The sequence below is a fragment of the Zeugodacus cucurbitae genome, chromosome 2 (assembly GCF_028554725.1).
Source record: "Zeugodacus cucurbitae isolate PBARC_wt_2022May chromosome 2, idZeuCucr1.2, whole genome shotgun sequence".
Classification (NCBI taxonomy): Eukaryota; Metazoa; Arthropoda; class Insecta; order Diptera; family Tephritidae; genus Zeugodacus; species Zeugodacus cucurbitae.
Genome location: NC_071667.1, coordinates 69,577,150 through 69,604,186, shown reverse-complemented (window position 1 = coordinate 69,604,186; position 27,037 = coordinate 69,577,150). Strand labels below are relative to the sequence as shown.

At 33.9% G+C, this 27,037-nt stretch overlaps 2 protein-coding genes across 11 annotated transcripts in view; one reads left to right on the top strand and one right to left on the bottom strand.

The window, feature by feature from the left end:
* The window catches only part of LOC105211906 (complexin), a 290,240-nt gene that overhangs the window by 243,490 nt on the left and 19,713 nt on the right, over nucleotides 1-27,037 (top strand). For 6 of the 10 annotated variants that reach the window (XM_011183595.3, XM_011183591.3, XM_054225568.1 and 3 more), the window contains 2 exons: nucleotides 13,822-13,979; nucleotides 20,287-20,419. In XM_011183595.3, the coding sequence (XP_011181897.1) occupies nucleotides 13,822-13,979; nucleotides 20,287-20,419 (291 nt within the window). Of the gene's footprint in view, nucleotides 1-13,812; nucleotides 13,980-20,286; nucleotides 20,420-27,037 lie in introns of all 10 variants that reach the window. The other 4 variants (XM_054225569.1, XM_011183592.3, XM_011183593.3 and 1 more) reach the window with 1 other exon arrangement.
* Nucleotides 557-3,385, bottom strand: LOC105211905 (uncharacterized). The gene is made up of 2 exons (XM_011183587.3): nucleotides 1,729-3,385; nucleotides 557-1,666 (listed from the first exon to the last, which is right to left on the bottom strand). Exons 1-2 carry the CDS (start codon nucleotides 2,702-2,704, stop codon nucleotides 738-740), a joined length of 1,905 nt encoding a protein of 634 aa, XP_011181889.1. The 5' UTR covers nucleotides 2,705-3,385; the 3' UTR covers nucleotides 557-737.

Genomic DNA, 27,037 nt, shown 5'->3' with positions numbered 1-27,037 from the left:
ATTTTGTACTTAATATCAATATTATGTATATATTGCCAAAAATCCTGATTTCTAAACTCAAAAAAGTAGAGAATTAAAATAGATATTAATTTATAGCTTCAAAATAATCTTTTTAATATAATTATTTGAAATAAATTTATTTTAATATATTTTCTTAAAAATCCTGTAAATTTTTTTTTATCAATATCAGTATATAATTTTTGTTTATTTTGTAATTGTAGAAGCTTAATTTTAAATTTCATGAAATTAAAAAAAAAAATAATAAATTAAAAATAATAATTTAATATAATAAATTAAAAATAATTTTTAATTTTTTTAAATTTAATTTAATTATGTATGTACTTTGATTTAAAATATATTAATAATTGTATATTAATTATTATACTCAAAAATGGTAACAAACAAATGCTGAAAAAATGCGTTTTTTTTAAATAAGTAATAACTACTCTGACGTGGAAGAGAATACCAGAGCGTTTCAGTTCACCATTAGCATAAATTTTATAAAAAAAATAAATTGTCTTATTTTTTCTCACAACCAAAACATGAAACTTCAATATTTAATTTCATATATTTTTAATTTTGTATTTATTAGACTTTATTTATTAACACTTCATATAATTGCAAACTTAAATGTATGCCTCAATAGTTCAAAGTTGTTATATACTTAGCATCATCAACTGCTATAACCTTACTATACTATAAAATGATTACAACGAGCTGCTCTCCTCTAATTCCACTCAGAGCACCTTGCAGGTATTGCGCGCATACAACTCATCAGCTGCGCGGCAGCGGAAAGCCTGTCTAAATTTCAAAGAATTACGTAAATAACCCTTCAGCAGCTGCTTATGAGCAACGCTCTCATATGAACCGCACTCAGTCAGCACCGAGCCAATGTAATATAGTTTCGCCATGGACAGCTGCAAGCGTCCCGCGGCCAAAAGAGTATCCAAGCGCCGCACCAAACGTTCGTTGCCCTGCTGCCATTGCTCATACGTCTGCAGCGCCAAGTGTTGTGCCAACAACTTCAATAGCAATTCATTCAAATTATATGGTAACTCTGATACAGCGCCCGATTGCTGCTGTACACACTGTCGCAATGTGGCAAAATCACGCTCGGACTCCATGCTACGCCAAGCGCCCGCCGTCTGTGTCGTGCTGCCGCTAGCGATCATGTGCTCGGCGAAGCGTTCGCCCACGAGCAGTTGACTTAGTGGCGCTGTCAGATTTTGCTCTTGCAAGAGCGAGCTCACGCTAACAAAGGTGCGCATGAAATTCGCCGCTATCTGTGTGGTGTCCGCGATGGCGGCGTTGCCAACGCGCGTAATCAAACGCTGACTTTTGCCCTGCTGCGCGAGTAAGCGTTGCACCTTCTCGAGGTTGCGATAGAAGTTGCGGTTGCTGATTTGCAGTTTGGCATAATCTGAGTCGAGACTTTCGTCGCCATTCAATGTGAGATGCATGGCGCGGCCGAGGAAGAGATGTGAATTCTGCTGTGACATTTCGTCAATCCAGGCGGTGGGCGGCAGCACCTCATCGTATGCGCGGCCGATGCTGGAGTACAGCTGTGCCATTTGCACTTTATCCAGGAAGGCGTGTTCCACGACATGTTGGTGTACGGGCGTAAAATATTGCTGCGACAACTCTTGGCAGTGCGCGGCGCCTTTATCTAAAGGAAAAGAGTAAACAGTATTTTCTACTTACTACAACAAACCGTGTCAGTCAACATACCCATCAAATAGTCAATCCAAATCCAGTTGAGCAGCCGCGTCAATGTAGTCTGTTGCAGAAACTGGAACAGCTTGCTCAGTTTGGTCTTCTTATGCACCACCACCGTATCAGTCGGTTTCAGCGGCTTACCAAGTGTGTTCTTGAAATACTTATCCCAATCGATCTGCAGTGAGGTGCCTAAGTTCGAACTTTTAAAATCAACATAATTATACTCAGCATCATCTTCTTGCTGTTCATCTTTCAATATTTCACGTCGATTCCTTTCAAAAGTCAATATTTCCAATGCAATCAATCTACCGCGATCCATATCCACACCATACTCGGCGAACACCTCACCAACCAATTGCTCAAACTTGCGCAACGTCCAGCGCAACAAATCATCCGCTTGCAGGTAGACCGTGCGCTTGTTGGACTTGATCTCCACGCGTTGTGTGAAGAAATAATTTATACCCGCCTCATGGAAGGCTCCCACCACATCCATCCAAGTCTTGCCGCGTCGCCGACGCAACATCGCCGCTGAGCTATCAACCGCCGGCCAACCGCCACTCTGCTTGTACATGAAAGACTCCTTCAGCTCATTCACAGAGCGCGCATTCTTGCACGAGTCATAGAATTGCTTCAGCTTGAGCTCCGCATCGAGCAGCTCCTCATTATTATTGGCGCTCAGAAATTTATCGAACTTCTCCTGTTCGCGTTGCAAACGCGCCTCAAACTGTTCCTTCGTGGTGTTCACCGTCTTGCCGCACACATAGCCATAGAAGTCCTGACATGGGCGCTTGTCAGTGTCCAGCCAGCGCTCCAGTTCGTAGGAGAAGCGCAACACCTCGGTCTCCACATTCACATTGGGCGCACCACTGGCGGCAGTTGGCGCTGGCGACACGGCCGCAGTGGGTATTGTAGCCGCGAGGACGCAAGGCGCTAACAAAATATGCAAAATTAGCATAGCGCCTAGCAGTTTCCAGCTTGTTGACGACATTTTCACACTAGCGCGCAGCAGCTGGTGTCTATGAAAAGCAACGAAATTTGTAACAACTCTGTGTGTAACAAAAAATCTCTTGTCGCAGCGCAGTTAAGCAAACAAAGTACTTTTTCTCTCTTATTTACTTTTTATTTTTTTCGGAAACTTTCAAATTAAAATACTTTACGCGCTGTTTTTGCTGCTCTTAGCGCCCGCTTGCAGTAAGAAATTTTAATTTCGTTTCACACTTGTGACCACAGCTGGTGGTAAGTAGACGAAAAACAATCAGCAGCGCTGCTGGTATTCTGATGTCCAACACGTCGCGTGTTGCAGCACTTTTGTCTGTGCTCTCGAACGCTTTTTGCGAAACTAATGAGAAATTCCGCACTGGACTTTTTTCAACCGACGCCAAAGGGCGAATTTTTGTGGCCTCACCACCAATACCGCGTGCAAAACTGAAGCGCACAAGCAAAAATAAAAGCGAAAATGCAATTGCAATGTGTATACGGGCTTCCAACGAGGTTTCACTTCCGCGTTTGACTGTGCGCAAGTGGTCTTTTCTTTTATTTCAATAATATTTTTTCTTCACTTCACCACAAATATGTCTATGCTGCAGCTATGCTTGTGCTAAAATCGAATTTCCGTCGCCTTGTCGCGATTTTGTCGCGGTTCAAAACACACTGAGCCGAGCTCAACTTTAAATTTGCTGCTAAGCCTTAGTGCTTCATGTATGTGTCTAGCGCAAAGAGACACAGACAGTCTCAAAAAACATATAAACTTAATTTATAGCCCCTTATTCATATATATATTTACAGAGTTACATTATCTTTTTAATATTTTTTCCGGCCGGTGTATTAGGTTAGCTTATTTCAGCGCTTGCAAAACCAACAGAATTGTCTTGTGTTCGAGTATTGAGCACTGATAATGCCCGGTTCTCCCAGGTCAAACTTACAAATTTTATTTTGATTATTTTTCTAACAGTTCTATGGTTAAGTCGATTAAAATTTTAAATATAGCATGGCTATATAATATGAATCACAGTGAGGGCGTCTTCCATGAAGAACAGAGTAGATTAATTAGAACTGAATTAAGTTTCGGAAATAATTATTTAACAATAATAATATTTAATTTTAATTAATTTGATTAATTTTATTTTATTATTTTTCTATGTTATGTTAAGTTATGTTATGTTATGCTTTATTTTATTATATTTATATATTTATTTTTATTTAATTTTTTTAAATGTTTTTAAATTTGTTTAATAAATATATTTGGCAGCCCCAACGCCACAACCTTATCAACCAAACAGTAAGAAAATACATTCATGAAATACCAACATACAAACATAAGTTTGGGTATACTTTGTCTAATCCAAGCCGATAAGAATGTAATAATAATGTCTAAAGGGAAACAAAATAAACAAATGAAAACAAAAAAGTGATCTTGACCAACATATCTCTTTATGATTATAGAACATGTCTCTGTAGTTCATAGACATACGAGCTGATAACAGCTCTCCAAACAGTAAGCATTTACAATGTGACATACATACATACATATGCATGGGTGATAATTACACCAAAAATTTATTGGGTGCTTATCACATTCGTATTTAAGCTTGTGAACTTTTTTATTATGTCGTAAATAGAATATTACCGCTGTTGCACTTCAGAAAAACTATAAATCTCAAGTAATTAATTGATAATAATATGTAATTGAATGATGATTGGTAATTATATTAATTTTAAGGGCAGGGTTCCTAAGTTTTTTAGGGCAATAAACACAAACATAATTCAGCTGTTAGTAAACAATTAGAACAATTGTCAAATAAATTAATTATTAATTTCTGATTTTTTTATTAGAGAAAAGTACAAAAAAAATTAAAATTGACTGCCGGAAATATTTATAATATTATGTCTACAACTTTGCTTCCGCCGTTTTTTTTTTTTTTTTGTAAATTTAAGTTTTTTTTGTATAAAAACGGTTACAAATGTCGATGAGCCTCAGCCGCACTTTTCTAGGAATTAAAAAAGAAAAGCAAAATTTCCCGAAAATGTCGAGAATTCGGCTCAAAAGGTGACATTTTCAGTTGAGAATAAGTTTGGGATGCAAACAGACCTCTACAAATATTTTGTTGGGTTAATGTTGACACAAATGCCCAAGATCGATATAAAAAAAATCGATTTAATCGACCAGTGATTAACCCTAGAGACATCTATTGGAAATCGACGGAAGCAAAATTGTAGACCTGAAAAAATTATTGAAAGCCAAACCTAAAGTAAATTAAAAAAAAAAGATCAAAAAACTCTTTGGTGATATGAAAATTATTATATATGTAATGATAAAGCACTTTGTAGAAATTAATTTTTTTTATTGTTGACTTATACCTGATACCTGAGACAGTAGGACATATTATAGTTTGCTACAGAAACCATATGTGTATCATCGGTGTTCCGAATTTAGTTTGAAAGCAAATGGTGTTCCGTACTACAATAGAGTTCTAGAAACCATTGAAATTTTGTAGTGTTGTGAAATGTACTACAATGGATCGCATTGAACACACCGAAAGCTTTAAGCTCTTCTGCCACAATCATATGTTTTCTGACATTTTGACATACAGAAAATAAATTAAATTCAAAATAAACTGAAATCAAAAAACATAATTTGAAAAAATTATGTGAAAAATATGTGGAGAAATAATAATTATAATGGATAACAATTTTTATAATATTGCTTGCAGTTATATCTAAGCCAGGATCTATTTTCCTGCCTGTTATTCATAATTATATTTTGCTTGAGCTTTTATTGTCGTACACATTGTAGTACGGAAAGCATATGTCTGTCTTAGGCATTAACCAATTGTTATTACTAGAATTTGCGCAAATTCAATATTACTACACCCTAAAGGTAGGCAATTGTTTTTGGAACTATTCTTGTTATTTCTTAAACGAAGTCGCACATCTGATGTGAAGATTTTTCATTTACCGTTTGATTATTAATTTATTTATCTGACTGATTTATGGCAGTAATAGATTTTAAGGATTTTTGAAATTATTTGATTTTGGTTTGAAATATATAGTATTATTATTATATGGATATTCATGATTTTTATTCGAATACAACTTATTCAAATTTTTTTTTTTTTTTGAATACTAAAAATTTTTAATAATTAAATTTTAAATCTTCCTTTCATTTAATTTCATATAACCAACCAGTAGCAGCTTTGAGGTTTTCTCTATTATAACACATAATAAAAAGTTCACTGCACCTCCAATTTAGACGCCTAATCAGCACTCGAAATGTGTTCATATGCTTTTATTTGAGGCATAAATTTGCTGAAAGGAATATGTTTTTAGAGCACTTCCTCATCGCTTGCTTATTTCCACTTAAGCAAAGCACACATACAACCACAGTTGATGCGCCTATTTGCCGCTACTATCTCTTAATTGGCAGCCGAATAAAATTCAACGTAACTCATTATGCAACGAGCTGCCTATTTATACACAAACAGACATAAAAATTTCATTCATGTTTGCTATTTATTCAGGCTTTTCACTGCTCTCTGCATTCATTGTTTCATTGTTTATCTTGTGCGTTTGTGTGTGTGTGTGCTTGTGCGTTAATTTGCTGCGAAATTGCTACGTATTTTCCTTCTCTTTCTACATAACTCAATGTAGAACTGTTTATCTGTGAGTTGTTGTTGTTTTTGCTTACTTGCTGGCAAGCAAAGGTAGCGTAATTGAAAAACTGACCGCCTCATCAAAATGTAATGAGCAAAAAATTGCGAATTCCTTGCTGCCTACGGTAAGAACGTTGGAATGTTGGGGAAAAAGTTATCAGCACAGTGGCTGCCCGACTTTATTCATAATAATTTTGTAAACCTTTTTTTTTTTAACCCATGCGCTGGCATATTTTCTTTTCAAATTTCCCTTTGCGATGGCGCTGCCATATTTCTTTTAACTTGAGCGAGTACTTTTAGCTTTCCTTTGTATATGTATGTGTTTGTGTGTGTGTGTGTGTACCTTTCGCCAAAAGCAAATGATTGTTTACTTCAATTTCTGCTCATTTTTTCCGCTAATTAAAGGCAGAAATTTCTCATAATTGGCTCGCAATGTTTTCTATTTTTATTGTTGTTGTGTGTGTGTTGCCAGCAATTTGCGAGTTTGCAAAGAAAAATTGCAAAAAAGGTTGCAAAAATAACAAAAAAATATATTTTTTTTCCCAACTGTATTCTCCGTTTGTTTACTCGGTAGGCAATTAAATGACCAACTATTTGCCTGGCAAGTGCTGCGTATGCGCTTTCATGCTGTTGTTTGCCTGCCAATTTTGCGATTTTCTTTTTTTGTTTAATATAAATATGCATTGCATATTTTCCGCTATTTCACTTTGTTGTTGTCCGCTTTTTTGCAGTTTTTAATAAAATACAAATATGCATTTCCGCCAGCGTCAGCTGTTCATTTTAATTTCAACACTTTTTGCTTCAGTTGCTCTTCCAGTATGCGCCCGCGAGTGCTTGGTTAAAGCTATTTGAATATGTAAACACAGCTGTGCTTATTTGCTTGCCGCTTAACAAACGAACCACTTGACCCACTCGGTCCACATAAACCACTTATATTAGCATAATGCGAAAGCCACTTACTAACTGACCTGTAACATACTTACTAATATTAGCCTCGGAGTATGTAGATAATTAGATGTGTAAACTTATTTATATGCACACCTAAACAAATACATATTCATAAATACATATATCTATATGAATATTAGTACTTTGCGGACCCTTCACAACATTCAACGCCTTCAGTTTTACTCACTTCACCAACACCATCTCTTTTCTCCCCAACATTCTCTGCTTCGCTTGCTACTCAAGCACTTAAGTGTATTCTTCGCTGTTTGGTGAGCTGAAAGCTTTTCAAATCGATTTTTTTTGTTTGTATCTATTCCTACTTTCTGCGTGCTTAGTGTGTCCGACCCTCTTCATTGCAAAGCTAATAGCTGTTATACTTAGTTACACAGTTAGAATGCTTCAACTTGAATGGCTATATTCAGTTGTATGGAAATAGGTATATATGTATGTACCCTCTGCGTTCAATAATACCTGCTATAATGGTTGTGACGCAAATAGCACAAAAAGTCCATACAATGAACTATTTTCATTTGTGTCAAGTCAATGGAGGCCGTTCAATTGAATTGTAAACATCAATGTGTACCCTCTCTCTCTCTTTCTCCACCTTTTTATGGACGTTGAGCACTACAAAGTAGCAATAATTCGTAATTGATATTCGTCATTTAATGTGGAAAATTATAGAAAATTGTGGAGAGACGATTATGAGCAGGTTATTTGGTTAGGATCAATAATGCAGAGCAATGCGGTAAAAGCACTACAATATATGTACGCTCACTTATATAAAATTTAATGTAATGTAAGGGTTATACATTAAGTGCGTAAATTGAAGGTTTCGAGGTTATAAATACAAATGTGATATGGATGGGTGAATTGAATTTAGATAGTCTATTTAGTGTATACAGCACTTAGATGATACACGAGTGTGCTATAATTACAACTTAAATGAGGAAGATAACATAAAATAATTTTTTAACGATTTTACCGTTGGTTTCAACCTTCGTTTAGTGGACTATTTTAGCAAAATATTAGATTCAACGCAAGAAAGTAGCGAATCGAATGAGCCACTTGCTTAAACAAAATGGAATAGGCCGACACCATAAAATAAAAGTTTCATATAACTGGTCATACAATCTTATGAACTATCTTCAATCTACTCTCTTGTATACAATTTAACAATTTTGCATCTCTTTGTTGTTACCTTCAAATGACAATTTTTTTCCTGGGGCCTATCAAATGGTTTTCTTTATCGTTTTTATACTCTCGCAACAAATGTTGCTAAAGAGAGTATTATAGTTTTGTTCACATAACGGTTGTTTGTAACACCCAAACTAAACTATTTAGATATAGAGTTATGTATACCAAAGTGATCAGAGTGAAGAGTGGAGTTCAAATCCGAATGTCTGTCTGTCCGTCCGTCCGTCCGTCTGTGCAAGCTGTAACTTGAGTAAAAATTAAGATATCTTGATGAAACTTGGCACACATATTTCTTGGCACCAACGAAGGTTGCTTTCGAAAATGAGCAAAATCGGACCACTGCCACGCCCACAAAATGGCGAAAGCCGAAAACACATAAAGTGCCATAACTAAGCCATAAATAAAGCTATGAAGGATCGCACTATGAAGGGGCATATTTGGATGTAATTTTTTTGGGGAAGTGGGCGTGGCCCCGCCTCCTACTAAGTTTTTTATACATATCTCACAAACCAATAGAGCTATATAAACCAAACTTTCTGCAGTCGTTTTTTTTAGCCACTTCCTAATACAGTCCAAAAATGAAAGAAATCGGATCATAACCACGCCCACCTCCCATACAAAGGTTAGGTTGAAAATTACTTAAAGTGAGTTAACTCACTAACGAAAAACGTCAGAAACACTAAATTTCACATAAGAAATGGCAGATGAAAGCTGCACTCAGATTTTTTTTTACTAAATCGCAAATGGGCGTGGCGTCGCCCTCTTATGGGTCAAAACCCATATCTCAGGAACTACACTAAAGTGAGTTAACTCACTAACGAAAAACGTCAGAAACACTAAATTTCACATAAGAAATGGCAGATGAAAGCTGCACTCAGATTTTTTTTTACTAAATCGCAAATGGGCGTGGCGTCGCCCTCTTATGGGTCAAAACCCATATCTCAGGAACTACTCGACCGATTTCAATGAAACTTGGTTTGTAATAGTTTCCTTACATTCCAATGATATCATGTGAAAATAGGCCAAATCGCTTCACAACCACGCCTACTTCCTATATACCAGAACTTTGAAGACGATCTGAGTCGTTTACATTACAATATATAAAGTAAGCACTAGTGAAGATATCGGTGCAGAACTTTGCACAAATACTATGTTAATAGTGTGGCAGTCCCATTCTAAAAATCGCCGAAATCGGACCATAGGTTTTTAAGGCCCTATATATCGAACACGAGGGCCTCGGTGCTTCTAACCTAATATTATGGTTTCCAACTTTCAATGGACTTTATACAATATATATAACGAATATATGGGTCAAATTGTGTACTATATAACATAAATAAAGTCAAATAAATAAATTGCGAGAGTATAAAATGTTCGGTTACACCCGAACTTAGCCCTTCCTTACTTGTTAATATTGTTATTTACTTATTTTGTATGGAATATTTTGTAATCTTTTTATGACATCATTCAACATAATCGTTTTAGGATTAAGATTTTCTAAATGCTATTATAAGCTTTTATTGAAGACGTTTTAATTTAACCAAATCCAATGAGATTAAAAGTTTAAACCGTTAAAAAAATTTACCCAAAAATTGAAATCTCGCTGGAATTCTTCACACAAGCAAAAATAATATATCATAAGCAAGAATGGCTTTATAATTCAATCCTCCAAAAAATTTACTTCAGTATTTTAATATATACTAAAATAATATTCTAGATTTCCATTTAATGTTTGAGAGTGAAAATAAAATGTTGGTATTTAAAGCTGTATGCACTTAAAGCAAAATATATATATATATATATATTTAATTTCTAAAACATATTAACCGCATTTCGCCAAAATAAATATTTGCTTTTGTATTCAACGCGTAATAACATGAGCACTCGAGCAAAAGCTTTAAACCATATAATTCTGGCTAAAATTGCAGATATTGAAAAAGCAACAGAAAACAAAAATTTCAACATTTGCAAATGTGTACATAAACACACAACACTAAATGTGCTTAAAAATGACAAATAAATGTTTATGTGTTTCTATATATGCATGTTTGCAATCCTTTAGAGAGTGCATGGTCATAAAGAGCGCAAATACACAAGTATGTGTTTACTGAAAGCATTTGAGCAAAAAATAAAAAATTTTAAATATGAAACATACAAACACACAAAAAATATGCACATAAAAGCACAGTTATTTTTAGAGTCACCGTACAACAGATAACAACAGCTCTAGCTTTTAAGCTGACACGCTTGTATATACATATATGTTATATGGACTATACATACATACTCTTGAAAATATTTTCATTATCTGTGCATAAGTATGAATGAGTAAAATAATTATAATAATTTCGGTCAATTTTCGAAAAAAAATATGCATATATATAGACAGCCTATTAACGCTTGGACAGCAGCTTACCGCTATTTAACTTTGCTTAACCAGTTCCACAGTTAAATGCGGTTGTTTAACGATTTGTTGACATGCAAATAACAAAAACAATTTTAATTTAATTTTAATGAAAAACCTGAATAATTATCTGCTGAGACTTTTCACATCATTATGTTGAACATTTTTGCAAACAGAGTCATAAAATAAATTTAATTATATGAAATAGAAATCTGTATCTTTCTATTATTAAATAGTTTTTATTAAGTTAAAAATTCTGAAATACTTTTTACTTAAAATTTTAATACAAACAAGGACTGCTAATTTTCTGTACTCTTATTTAATTAAAAAAGCTTGGAAACTCAAAACAGTCATCTTTTGAAAGCGCCATTGTATATACTACACTTGAATTCGACACACTGAAAATTCTACCAAAATCACTCTGCTCAAAATTCGCATATTTTCTGCGCAAAAGAGCAAACAAAAAATCATACCAATTCAAAACAAAAGTGCCAACAATCAGCACTCCATCCAACACATCAGTCAAACTTTTCGTAATTAAGTCAATTAAAAACACTTGAGTTCAAAAACAAAAACAAAAACTGTTGACATTAATGGGAGTTGTTGCGCAGTTTTGAGTTATGAGCTTGACTACAGCAGCAGCCACCAACTCAATGACCAAATCAACTGAGCCAGCATGCTTGACTGGTAATTTATACCGTTATTAAGTTTCATTACAGATTGCTGTTGTTGTTGTTGGCACTCCACCCATTTCTATTGCCCGAGCTGCTTTGTATAGCTTATAATTGTTTATTAAATTTTCAACTCCAATATATTTCCGCTCTACTCGCCACCACCTTCGACAGGCTGAGTAGTAAATTTGACAGTCAACTTGAATGGTTGGATTGATTTCAACTTTAGCCTCCACAGCAAACAACAACAAACCCTCTGAGATGCCTTGCGGCGCATACACTTCGACACTCGAGTTGAGGCGAGCAGCCACCACTCATTAGGGCATTAGAAAGTTTTTGGCGCAATAACAAAGCATTACTTTTAATTAACTTAAATATTGTGCAAAGCAACAAATGTAATTAGTAAAAGAAGCGTCGTAAAATGAAATTCACTTATTGGTGGAGGGGTGTGTAAGTGGTATATGGTGGCAACTATAAAAAGTTGGTGTTGCATAAAAAGTTTTCTTATTAAGTTTTCGTTGTACATGCACATAAATTAGCATTTAATGAAATCAACGTTGGCAAATGAAATTAAATAAAATGTGTATTTAATTAAAAATTTACGAGATTTGTGGGTGGATATGGAAGTTATGCAGTGATGACTATGGTTGAGATTAGTGTTATAGCTGGGAGATTATGGTTGAAAATGGAAGAATCTTAACTTAAACACATTCAATAATTCAAAATTGTATCGCTGTTTATAGCATACCATTCACTTAACTGATGCCTACATTTCAGCGCAATTTTCCGCCTGAATGTAGGCCATGTTTCAACACAAATTTCAACAATAATATGTTTAAGCAGAAAAAATGAATGTAATGACAAAAAAATAATGTAGAAAGCTCTTCAAATAAATAATAAATTTCAATTGTCAGCTTTATTTGTTTAAACTGTCACATTGAATATACAATATTATGCAATAAATACATTTTTTGCGAAAATATAATATTTTTTCGCAAAGACTTGTAAATACACAAAAACATAATATTTATTTAATGAGAGCTCACTTAACAATTTATTAATGATTTCAAAATGTGCAGGCATGTTAAGCGTTTGGCTTGCGGTTAAACATATTAAAAATCCATTGTGTTTGCCATAATTCAAATGAATAAAACAACAAGTGGATGAAAAAAAATATTTACTATTTTATAACATTAAAATTATGGAAATTTAAACTGAAAAAAAGTATTAACAAAAGCAAGCAGGCGTAAATCACAGACACTAAACTAATACACAAGTATTAACATGAAACTTCAGATTTATTACAAGTGCTTGTAATGAGTAAAATTTTTTATTTATTTTTATTGTAAAAAGTTTTTAATGCCTCTTTAGTGAAAACTACAAACAATAAAACTTTTTTTTTTCAAAATAATCAGTTTCAATTTCGTAAATTAAATTCATATCTGGCAGACGTGACATGCCACAACGCCACAAAACCACATAATGCTGTTCAATTCTCTTGTATAGTAGTTGTCTACTAGGCTTAGACAATGGTTTTGTTTAGCACAAACACTCATACACATCTATATATGAGAAATATATAATACGTCCTTGGTTTTAATACAATGCAGTCTGTGCAACACTGAGATAAGCGGCTCTAGACATACTTACAAGCAAGCCAAATACACAAATATAATTTTCACAAAACCTATTGTGCTATACATTTAGCTAATATTAGTGCTAAGTTTGCGCCTTGATGTATGCTATGAAAAACCACATGCCTAAAGGCTGATTTGTTCAAACAATTTCAAATGTGGCAAATACTTATGTGTGTGCGAAAGATTAAATTAATAGCAAGATATTTAAAGATCTGTGAGATATCATTTGTGTATCAAATTGCAATTTATTTTAATTGATTAACAAACAAGAGTTAGCAAATACAGAGTGTACACTACTCCAGCTGCAATTAAATGCATATAAAGTTGTATGCAAATATATTTAAAAAGTCAATAGTGGAAATTTAAGATATCTTAAATATATTTAGCAAATAATTTGACTTTTATTGGCTTGCAATGCGATTTATTTAATCCAATTAGCAAAATTTGTATAAATGAAGAAAGTCTAATATTAATACCTTAGATATTTCCATATCTTTGTAAAAAATATTTATTATTATATTGTATACCTTTATTTCAAATTTTATTCAAAGATTTGAAAACTAATCAAAAATGTCTATTCTTTCTCTTCGCAGGCGCCGTAGGTGGTGATGGCGGTGATGATGGTGACGATAAGGAAAAGGCAGAGGAGGAGGAGAGGGAGCGTCAGGAGGCCATACGTGAGGCCGAAGAGCGACGAAAGGAGAAGCATCGTAAGATGGAAGAAGAGCGCGAAAAGATGAGACAAGATATTCGTGATAAGGTAAGTGAAAGTTGGAATATTAAAGCTTACGATAAAAAGCTTTTTTGAATAAAAAGTTATTTTCTTAATGATATTCAAATATAAAAGGAGAAACAAAAAAATTTGTAATAATATTATAAAAAGTATTTATGATTCAAAATACTAGTCAAAATATACGAACTTAAAAAATATTTAGTGAGCTTAAAGCTCTAGGGGTTATAATTAAGAGCTCGAAGAGTTAAACTATTTTTTTGATGTTCAAAAATGGAGAAATGGTTTTACTTTAAAACCATATTGAGCATATACTTTTACCTCAAATGTTTTACATAATAATTTACCTTAGAAGCAAGCATTAATACCACATAATATGATTCATATCAATATTAAAGTACTGCATCTAATCGCATTCGTAAACAATAAAGAAGCTTTATATGCAGCTTTAGACATAATTCCATGAATTTTAACAAGCAATTAACACACACAAACCAGAAATTTGTGTAATGCATTAGCAAACACTTAACTCCCAAAACTCTATTTACACTTTGAAAATTAAATGGCTTACAGCAAAAACCGGAATAACAACGACGAAAAACGCTGCATAATAGCAAAATGCATGCAAAGCACTTATATGTAACAACATAAATACGTGTTTTTTACTGACCCGCCATTTGGTGGCGCTAAACTTTAACAAAACCGTCGACAACACGTTCAATTTGAGGGCATAGAAAGTTTTTGCCTGCAAAAGTTGGTGAAAATATGACGGGCAAAAAGAGAATGCGTCAAAATTGCAACTCTGAAACTTCGCTGAAAATGGTGGAAAAAAACTCATAAATTGTTAGCCGCGTTGGCAGTTGGCAGACTGCGCCTGCTTTTATGCAACGTTTCATGCATTTAACTGCAACTCCACTGTTGCCGGTAACTGGCATTTTTGCACTTTGTTCTTATAAGCTGTCGTGTCTGCTGTTTTTAGCCGCCATCATCGCTGTTTAACGTGTTGTTTAACAACTTCCGTTGTCACTAATACCACCAACATCAGTAATGTACTACACAGCGTCGGTGTTAGCAGGCAACTGTTTTGTTAGCTACATTGTTACTAGCTAGCACAGGCTTGCTGTCTGCTTTTTTTAGACATTTCTAAAAAAGGTAAAAAAAAAATCGACTCTTGAAATGCGCTTTAAGCACATGAATTCCAAGTTGCCTTCAAAAAAATGTTAGTAGAGGATAATTTTCATTTGGTTTAAAATAAAATAAAAAAGGCTATAAAAACAAATTTTAACAAAAGATAGATTTATTTTCCTTATAAACTATTGTATTTTTATTATTTTACCTATCTTTCTCTTACAGATTCTAATATTGTCATTTTTTTCTTCTTCAATATTCCTTTCCTTATTCCATGCTTTCACTGCTCTCCAAATGCAATTTCCTTTTCTTAACTTTCACCAAACATGTGGCTGTCAATTTTGTCAACCAATCGTGAAAACTTTCTCATTAAAAAACTTTCAGCCAACGAAAGTTCTTTCAGCAAAAGGAGTTATCATATTATACTTGCATATAATCGTACCCTTAACTTGCTATTTCTTATATATTTTATCACTCTTCACTTTGAAAGTTCATTTAGAAGAAAGGGTACCTTAATTTTTCCCACATAGTTTTATGTCACATAAATTTAACTCGAATACGAAATCTTGTAAAATCTTCTGTTAAAATATTTTACTTAAATACGGAAATGCTACAAGCAACTAAAAGGCACGTTGAAGAGTGCCCCATACACTCATGTTTCCTATGTTAAAATTATATTTAATTTTAATTCTGTATATCATCATTTTGCCATATCTCTCCTATAAAAAACACTCGCTCACTAATTGAGTGGCAGTGAATATCAAATGGGGAGCTCAAAAGTGTTGCATAACCACAGGCGCTGCCTTGTTGTATGGAGAGAAAATAAGGCGTGATAATAAATATATTTTAATAAATAGACAGAAGTAATAAATTTGTATTAAATAGAAGATATAAAAATATAATATTCTCTTTTTGGGTGGAGGAAATCAATATTGATTAAAAGTGAACTGCAAACTATAAGGAATATGAAGTATTCTAGGTCTAAGTTTTTAATATCAATCTTAGAAGTGTAAATATGTATGAGTCAATATTTAAATGAAGTGCTGTGAAAAATATGCATCGTGCTACATACCTTTTGTAGTTCAAATTGACTCTAGTAGGGAGTCCTTTTAATGAGCGACTCCCTAACGGAGTCAGATTGATCTCCGCAAAGGTTGACAACAATCAAATTTTAAGTGAAAATTTTTATATTTTGTAATATTAAACCAAAGTGAAGTGCACTACATTATAAAAAAAACTGAACTTATATATAAATTAATAATATAAAAAAGTGATTGAATTGGGTGAAATATGATAAAAGTGTTTATTGATAAGCCTATGTGATTTAGTTAGAATAAAAAAAAACGAAAATCAAATTAAAATAATAATCGCAATTAAAAAGCCTTTAATTTAGTAAAAAATATTAATTTTTTTTCTTCTTCGTTTGGTTAAATATAAATTAAACAATTTTCAATAATAATAAAAGTAATGGGCTTAATTGCAGCCACTTAAATAAAACAATTGCGAAACTAAACGATTTTAGAGCTCTCTATTTCAACCACCAAACATAAGCAAACAATAAAAAAATTATAATTAAATACACACCAGCAATGCTGTGGATATACATATCTTACTCATCAAAGAAATCCTCAAGCCAAAGCATTACCAAGAATGATGAATGGCTACTCTTGCACAGCACCATCTTTCATTGCTCTGTTCAACTTTCGTCGCCCGGCGGCACCACAATCTCAACTCAACTACATTCACACTTAATTAATCGTATACAAGCTTAATTAATTACCACAAATATGCATATAAATAAATATCAGCTGAGGTCACTTGAAGTGTTGGCTGCATAGTGCGAACCTAATTCAGTCAAGCACTAGGGGCATTCTATATATTTATATATACAATAAGAGAACATGAGAACAGGCTTCTAAACAAAGTGTAAGCGCTTAATTATATCTCCTCATGCCACAAGGCGATGCTAATAAAGTATACAACAATAAATGGAAGCACAACAATAATAAGCTGTGTTAGCAAAGATGGTGATACGCAAAAACCAACACATTGGTTGACTCAGTGCTAGGAGTTACAAATAAAGAGATTGTAACGTGTAGGGCATGACTGCAAACAATATTTCTGAAAAAGGTGACAAAATGAACATTTTTCTTTGTGATGGCGGGCTATGCTTCTTAAATTGTGGAAGCTTTAGTGAGCTTTTTGCATAAGCTTATTTAGGAAGTTTGTCATCATAATGAATTTGAGCCGGATTCTCTCTTTACATACGTGTCTTTAAGAATAAACCATATTTCATCAATATGATTACCACACAAATGAAGCTTCTTCGGAAAAAAATGTTTTAACAGTACAAAAAATTACACTGATTCGAAGTCGGTGTTCTTAAATCAACGAGTGTTCTTGCTCTCAAACAAAATAATTGATTTTCTAATTATAACCACTTTTGTGTAATACTTAAATGAAACCTAATGTAACTGTAAATGTATGTTTCCATGTCAGTGTCCTCCTAATGCCCTTTATCTTCAAGCTCGCCGCACTAACTAAACAATATTCAATGACTTGTGTCACTCAAGGGGAAATCGATATGTGCTCGATATTATCTGGACACGTGTTACAAGTATCAGCCTACTTCCAAACATAAGCATAACACACATGAGGTACATAAAAGTCATACACAACACACATAAGGGGATGTCCAAAGCAAAATCTCGGTCAAATTGTTCAAGTGTACGTAAGCGTTAAATGCTATCGCATGGTAACATTGCCCTAAAACATATTATACGAAGGGGAGTATTGCAATGAAAAGGAGGGCAAAAAACACAACGAAACACATAAGCGTAGTATAAAGGAATAACAAAAGCAAAGCAAAGAGCCACTGGCATTGATTGAGTGCGAATGTGTGTTGAGGCGCTGATGCCAGAGGGGGCCTTTCAAGCTGTCCAACAAAGCCAACCTTTGTTACACCTGCCAAGCGAAGCGATATATTGTTCTGCAAGCACTCATATGTACATATATACAACTTCTATATTCATTGTGTCAAGCCTCAAAGCTGTTTGAAGCCCCTTGTTATAGTCAACCGCAATATTGGAGGAGTTGTAGTAGTCGGCGTAATTGTGCTGAGCTCTGCGCGGCGCTCGGCTGTTTATGATGTGGGTTATGCGGCGATAGCGTATGCGATAGGGCCATTTAAGTGACAGTAAAACCGTTTTATGTGCGTTAGAAGTAAATATAACCTACAAATGACCTTGGGTGGTATTGAGAGTGGGACTAAAGTGAGTTAGTATAAGAGTGCAAAATCAATGCGTAATGTAAACAAATAATTTTTAAAGGAAGGGATCATATACAGATATTGAAATAAAGAATATTCAGTAACAACGAATTTATTGATTTTTTGACTATACATTTATAGCTAGATTGCAGATTAATCAAAACTACCAGATAGAATATGAATTCTAGTAAAGATCGGGGCAGGAATTCAACTAAACCCTTAGATAACTGTTAATATTATTTCTCCATCAACCGAATATTGCCAATTTAATCGTCTTGTCTTATAATAAAGAAAATATTACAGTTTCCATTATTTTTTTTCTAGTATTTTCTAGTATTTTATCGCAGATTTTGAGAAAAAAAAATGTTCTTCAAAGTATTATTCTTTTCTCATAAAATCCAAATTTATGACTACAAAAATCAAGCTAAAAGATCAATGTAAGCTTGGATCTTTTCCTTGTTGCGCAAGCTTAATAAAGCTTTTGATATAATTACTACTTCATTTGCTTTAAATTTAACTAAAACGAAGGGAAATAAGAATTTAAGTACTACTTTAAGTATTTCAGAAACTCTTTGATTAAATTTGCGACTTTAATTCTCAGTATTCATATAAAGCTTAGTGGACGCCATCGCACTGCAGAGCTTTCACTCAAATAATACTTAATTCAACAAAAAATTCACCATTAGACAAAAGAGAGTATTTAAAGTACTTAACCAAGCCATGGGAATACTTATAAAATGAATTTACAATAATCCGAAATACACCGAATTCCAAGAACCATTCAATAACTTAAATACAGCAAACTCAAATGAAAAAGCTTAAAGCTCACCATGACAACGCATTACTTAATACAAAAGTACAAAAAATATGCACCCAAAAATTCCATTTAAGTGTACTTTAAAGCAAACTCAAGTTAACTAAAGCGAACAGTGAAAATATTCATAATTTTTTGTTGTACGAGTACTTAAAGCTTCAGCCACATTCAAATGCCATGACAACACAGCAGGTATCAACGGAAATAAAATGCTGCCGCCGGGGATGACAGGTATGCAGCCATGAAATCAATCACGACGCAATGACAATTCGTAAAGTGGCACACAAGTAACGGTACATATATATATGAAAAGTGCTTACAGCAATGCTCTTAGTTGAAAGTGCTTGGCATTTCCAAGAAAAATGTAAGAATAAAAGAAAATAATAATAATACACGAGTATACATATGTATGGCTGCGCTTATGCATATAAATCTGCTTGAAAGCACAAGCTCCGAGTGAATATGAATAAATGAATGAATGCATGAGTTGTCGAGTTGTGGAATCAAAAGTTCATGCTGAAACTGGGTTAAGTAAAATTTAATTCAGAATAAAAAACAAAAATGCGCAATCACATTACCGCAATGACAGCAAATAAAATAACAACAAACATGATGCTCACCTGACTTTACATGAATAACATATCATATAAGCGCCAAAGGGGAGCTTTCTTAAAGCTATAGAAAATACCACTTTGCTGCCACTCGTGGCTGTATCGAGCTGTAATGTAATTCAATTTGTGTCAACGGAAAAATGACAGCGAAATGAAAAGAAAAGAACTGAGAGAGAAAATAATAACGAGAAGTGGAGTAAATAGAAATCTGTAATCTGTGGCGTAAGCGAGCTTTACGGGGGAGGTGGCAAGGGAAATGTTTCAGAGATGTTGGTGAATTATGTGTACTAAAATTTAATAGCTTGTAGATATTTAAGTCTTCTATTTTTACTTGATACGTTGAAATACGTTACTGGGAGGAAGGAAACTTAAAGGAAATTATTTGATAATTTAAATTCTTTAAGAAACCTTAGAAATATAAATATCTTCATTTACTAAAAATATAGTTAAGTACCAGAACTCAACACATATAGTTTATCAAATGTCTCTAACACTCTACTTTTTCTTCGCTTACAGTACAACATAAAGAAAAAGGAAGAAGTTGTCGAAGCCGCGCCCCAAGAAGAACCCAATCCGCTGATGCGAAAGAAGAAGACACCCGAAGAGTTGGCTGCCGAAGCGGAACAGGAAGAGTTGGACGATTTCACAAGTAAGTTGCATATTTTCCACGTAATTTCCAGACAAAACTAATAAACAGCAAAGCAAAACTTAATTCTAAAAACAAAAAAACCGTAATAAAAAGCATCAGAGATAAATTTGACACACCAACACAGTGGAAAAATGTTATCTTTGAAGCGCACTACTACTAAAAAACTCTACTATGATTCTTCTGTACACTTCTTTAACTGCCACAAAAGTACTACCAACCAACTAATACTTTGTACTCAATACATTTTATTACTACTAATACTAATGCTACTTATATATTCTCTTCAATGTTAGCTAGTTTGATGTGTGTGCCGCAAAATAGTAACTATTTATTTGAAAATTTTCAGTTTTTTGTTACGAAAAATTTTGAAAATTTATTTATTTTTTTCGTTTACTATATGCAAACTAACAATTTCGTACAACTTTGAACTATCGCTTGAACTATTTGCGTTAATGAAAAATAAAATAGTTGAACAACAACGACTCGAAAACACACTGGCACTTTAAACGAAACGGCAAAAACTAAAACACAACAAAAATACAACGTCAAGAAAAAAATTCCAATACATATACTTACAAAAAATAAACGTTAATTACATAGAGTTGCTTAAGAGTTTATGATAAAGTAAAAATAATAATGAAAATCCAACGACAACAGTGGTTTTGAGCCAAGGACATTGCCGTTTGTTACCACTGCGCGCATATTAACTTAATTGCATTTGTAATAACAGCAATTAAATTGTTCCATGCATACTTGAAGCTGTAAATTCACACGATTTATATATTTTTAAAAGCCATTATTAGTTGTTAAACAAGCGTGACTCATCGGTAACCCAAATATATGTATTTATATAATAGAAGCAGCTTGAGCTTTGTAGAACAATTTAGCGCGAAGTGCTGTGGAAACCATACATCATAGACTTTATATAACCCTAGATATGGACTCTTACTTACAAGGTCCGCTATTTAGTCTACCCTTAAACCCAAAACCCATATCCTATTCAAGTGAGTTGGAAATCTGCTAGCTATTTAATTGTGCAGCAAGCTGGAAGACAACTGAAAAATAGCGAACTACTCAATTCAATCAAAGGCGACAACAACTATAAAAAATAAACACTACTACAACAACAAGCTGACAGTTGGATCACTAAAAGCTCAACTAAAGCATCCACCACTAGACACTAATGCCACGAATGAAGGAAATCCACCATCAACCATTCTATCGACTCCCTAATTCTATCGACTCTACTACTACTTAGTTGTACTTATGTACCTTTTCATTAAGTGCTTCTCCACTCTACGTATCATTTCTATGCGATTTAGTTCGATGCTTTTATTTATCTTATTTATCATTTGTCAATTGTCAGTTGTGTGTTTTGTCTGTACAAGTATTTAGCACACCGTTCTACCATCACACAAATTAAGCGCAAATAGCAAATGCACTCAACTAAACAACTAATTCCAGACTAAAAAAAAAAATAAATAAAAACTAAACGAAACACTAAAAACAACTATAAAGGATACTCCAATAAAACAAATAAATAAACTAACACAACAATAGCAGAATGAAAGCATTGCAATACTGTTATATCGTACGATTTGTTGCTGTCAATAAACAGTTGCAAATGCAGTAAAGCCGTTAATTGTGCGCTATTTTTCTGCCATCCGTTAATCCCTTTTACGTTTTAGTGTGGTTGTACTATGTTTGTGTGTGTTGTTTTTAGTTTTAGTTTTTCAGTACTTTTGTTTTGCTTTAGTTGTTGTAATTTCTACTTTTAAATTGATTACGCTTTTAATTTTTAATGCACGTACATTTGTATGTACACACATACATGCATACATCTATTGATTTACATTGATTGAAATTGCATCTCAAATTGTCGAATCGAAATTAATTAAAGTTGTTTTGTATTGGATTGATATATAGTTTTCTATTGCTTTTCATTTAGTATGCTATACTCAATTATTTGATACTTTTAGTTTTATAATTCCAAGAATTCGCTAATAAATATACAATCTTAAAGTGGTAATATGATTAACAATAAAATATTTGAAAACTTGTATGATCTTACAATATATAATACTAGAAATATAGAGTAATTGATTTTTCTATATTCGTTAAAACAATAGAGCTGTAAGTTTCCTTATAAATATGTTCCTCATTTAGAAATAAAACAAACTTAGAAAAGATATGATCTTCATATTCCAGAACCGTGGTGAATGAAAACGATTTTACTGTACTTCAGCACATTCAATGAGAACTCATCTTTTTATGATGGAACATTCTCGAAGTCGGTGTTATTTTCAGGCAAAGACCTTTTATCAGCATTAATTTTTGAGAGCTCACATTGCCATTGAATTTTATTGAGAGTCATTTGGTTCTCCTGCTTCATATTAGGAAGTTGAAAGGAGTGGTTAATACGACCTCAATGTTATTGATCTTAAGGATCTATACTATATTATTATTATTCTTCTTCTTAGTTGGCATAGGGAAAAATACTTACGCAGTTATAGTCGATTTTACAACAGTACACCATTTGTTCTCTTCCAAAGTAAGGTTACCAAATGTTTGCTATGAAATTCTAATTTATTATCCAGAGAATGAAAGGAAAATCCGCAATAAAAATGCGCTCAGAAATGTAAATAGTGAAGTCTTGCGTCAGTTGTTTGATTAAGAAACTATTGAAGAACCATTAGATGATTTATGGAAACCGACAATAGGATTTAAAAGATTTCTCGAAACATCGAAAGAATAGTCTAAAAACCGGAAATTATGTTATATATTTTAAATTTATTTTAAATCATGATAAAGACTACTAAAATAATAACAATTAATTTTCCTAAATGACCGTTCAAAGTGTTACAAAATGATTTCCCTACAATTCTCCACTATTTTCCAGTAAAAAAAATACCGCAGCTACATTTATCTATTTACTCTTTTATAGCAAGTTTCGCTGTTGAAAAAATCTAATTTTTTTTAATAATAGTATTCTTGCAACTATGAACTAAATTGGTTTTTGATCAGTTTCTAACTGTAATTGAACTTCAATTGAATTCCAATGGAAAATTTAGCAAAACAAAGTGGAATTTTCAGAAATTTGCATATTTCTGCTGCTTTAACTGTTTGAAATACTTAATTGATGTGTTTTGTACAGATTCTGTAGAAATTCTCTAGAAAACAACTGATGAAAATAGTGCGAAATTTGTAAAGTACAAGTTGGCGAACAGAATCAATGAGCCAGAAATAGCAAGCTATAGGAAAAGGTACATAATGGAGTATATAAAGCACGAATATAGTCATATATGTAAAGAAATTTTCTTCTGCGTATGTAAACCTCATAACATATATGTAGATATCTAAGTACGCAAAAGAACTCATGCACCTTCAGCTGGAATATCAATCAGTTTCTGCTTTGCCGAAAAAGCTTCAAGCAAATTAACAAAAAAAAATTATTTCTCTGAAATATTCGCGACTGTCTGTCGGAAAACGCTTTGTATATACTACACTTGTTATACTCACCAATATCCATTGGTATATAAATTGGTACTTGGTACGCTCACGAGTATTAATTTATATCCAACCAGTTGGAACACATTCTAAAAGGCTGTCAGAACAATTGAAATTCTCACAAAAGCTGTAAATGAGCTTACGAATTTTCCAGCTGCCAAACTTTTGTGAAAAGACATGTGAAATTCCATTAAAAATTCACTGCCAGTACCCCCAAAACGTATAAATACATGGTGTTGCTCTAAAGTGGAACTCAGCTTTCAAATTACACTCGTATAGTGCCATTACACATAGTAATGGCGCTGTCACATTTCATACTCATTAACTTGAACATTGTACCACATCAAATATTTAAGTGATAAATGAGTGACAATGAGTTTAATTTTAGTCAGAGAATTTAGAATTTGTACGCAGTTTGTAGAGGAGCAAAAGTGCTGTTTTATAATGAGTTTTAGAATAGATAATAAAATATTTTTTTCAGTGCAGTCGTCAACAAATTAGTAGAAAATACTAAGCCTTACTAAAATATATACAAAATCCCTCTGGTGAATTTAAGCACTCAACAATTTTCTACAAATAAAATTTACAAATAAAGCTTGCAACAAAACCTTAAATTAATTTGCACCTCAAACGGAGTTCATGTAGGACGTCCTTTTGTTGCTATGCGCTTAATTCATTATGTAAAATGCTGCAACAACAACTGCAGCAGCAGCAGCATAATGAAAAAGTAATGAGTACTTAAGTTCTACTAAATGCGCCAACGTGCCATTCAAGCGCAGGGCGACTACTACACATTTCAAAGCAATTGCAATTGCAATTGCCACTTGCTGAGTTTGCTGATTTTCCGAAGAATATCCAAAACAACAGCACTCAGCAGCTGCGCTCGAGAGAGACAGAGATCTGCTCACACAAATAGCATTCGAGGGACAAAATACGGCAAACAAATTAGAACAAGCCCAACAATGGCCTGACAGAGCAGAGCAGAGCAGTGCCAGCTGCCTTACACTTACTTTTATTGCTCGCATTCAATTATACATGTATTTATCTCATTGCTTGCCGGCAGGCAGCACAAGTGCACCGGGGCGTATACGTAATCAAAAGCAGTTTGCTTGCATTTAAATTGAAAATTTGCACTTGTTAACTAGTATGCTGCTGCAAGCAACAACAAGCAACTGAACAAGAAAATGAATAATCTAAAACGAGCAAGAAGGCAAAAAAAATAAAAAAAAACAAAGAAGAAGAAATGAATTTTAAGTCAGTCAGAGTGAAATGCAAGAATAATAGGAAACTTAAAATGAAATGAAGAAACAGCAGTAACAAGTCTGCGTACTTTTGTGTGTGATTGTAAATGGCATTTGCCAAGCGACACCAACAATCTGTCGAGCAAATGGGTTTTATCAACTTATCTGCCACACACACACACTCAACCAACCAACCAACCAACTCATCAACTCGCCTTGACGCTTTAAGCTGCTACTTGCCGCAACACTGAGTGCCACTTGGTGTAAATTTTAAATTTAAGCTCCTCGCATGTCTCTCTCTCTCTCTCTCTCTCTCTCGTGCAAATGCAAAGTTTTTGCGGTTGAGTGAAATTCAACAATCCGCAATTAAAAACTGCAGCGAACGAAATCTTAAGCGTTACTCGCCTGCTACTACTTCGAGCCAACCGCAAGCATTTGCATTTGTGCTGTGGCAAGCAGCACCAATTTGCTGCAGTTTGATTGTGCGGCTAGCCTCTTGCGCGCCTTGGATTGCAACTCTGAAGATTTCCTTCGACTATTTGCTTATAAAATTCAATTAAAATCCAAAAGCTTTAAACAAACTCTTTCATTTGCTCTTTGCAATTAGTTGACTCTTGCAAACTGCAACTAAAATTTTATGCAAATTCATTTGGCAACACTAATTTTAAGTAAATACTTCAATTAAGTCATTGAAGTTGGCAAATATTGGTTGGCTGCTTGCATAGATTTTTACAAAAAGTTATTCACTGCGTTGTCTTTCATTGTGCTTTCTTCGACTATAATGAACACTTTTCCTCTTTAACAACAAAAAAATTGCTTATATTTTCTAGTGATTAATTCGCATACTGTTCCACATTTGAATACCAACCACTAATGGCAAATGCTAATCTAATAAATCTGTAGCACCTTTATTGTGCGCCACACCCGGTCGTATGAGTAATTTATTGCCAACTCGCTCGCCTATGCCAATGTAACGGGTGATTTTTTTGAGGTTAGGATTTTCATGCATTAGTATTTGACAGATCATGTGGGATTTCAGACATGGTGTCAAAGAGAAAGATGCTCAGTATGCTTTGACATTTCATCATGAATAGACTTACTAACGAGCAACGCTTGCAAATCATTGAATTTTATTACCAAAATCAGTGTTCGGTTCGAAATGTTTTTATCGACAAATTTTGTTCAGCGATGAGGCTCATTTCTGGTTGAATGGCTACGTAAATAAGCAAAATTGCCGCATTTGGGGTGAAGAGCAACCAGAAGCCGTTCAAGAACTGCCCATGCATCCCGAAAAATGCACTGTTTGGTGTGGTTTGTACGCTGGTGGAATCATTGGACCGTATTTTTTCAAAGATGCTGTTGGACGCAACGTTACGGTGAATGGCGATCGCTATCGTTCGATGCTAACAAACTTTTTGTTGCCAAAAATGGAAGAACTGAACTTGGTTGACATGTGGTTTCAACAAGATGGCGCTACATGCCACACAGCTCGCGATTCTATGGCCATTTTGAGGGAAAACTTCGGAGAACAATTCATCTCAAGAAATGGACCCGTAAGTTGGCCACCAAGATCATGCGATTTAACGCCTTTAGACTATTTTTTGTGGGGCTACGTCAAGTCTAAAGTCTACAGAAATAAGCCAGCAACTATTCCAGCTTTGGAAGACAACATTTCCGAAGAAATTCGGGCTATTCCGGCCGAAATGCTCGAAAAAGTTGCCCAAAATTGGACTTTCCGAATGGACCACCTAAGACGCAGCCGCGGTCAACATTTAAATGAAATTATCTTCAAAAAGTAAATGTCATGAACCAATCTAACGTTTCAAATAAAGAACCGATGAGATTTTGCAAATTTTATGCGTTTTTTTTT

Bases quoted from the DNA above. Each gene is read 5' to 3' on its own strand.
- LOC105211905 (XM_011183587.3), bottom strand. From the start codon at position 2,704: ATGTCGTCAACAAGCTGGAAACTGCTAGGCGCTATGCTAATTTTGCAT. The intron at 1,667-1,728 runs GTATGTTGACTG...CTTTTCCTTTAG, and splicing joins TTGGATTGACTATTTGATGG to ATAAAGGCGCCGCGCACTGC.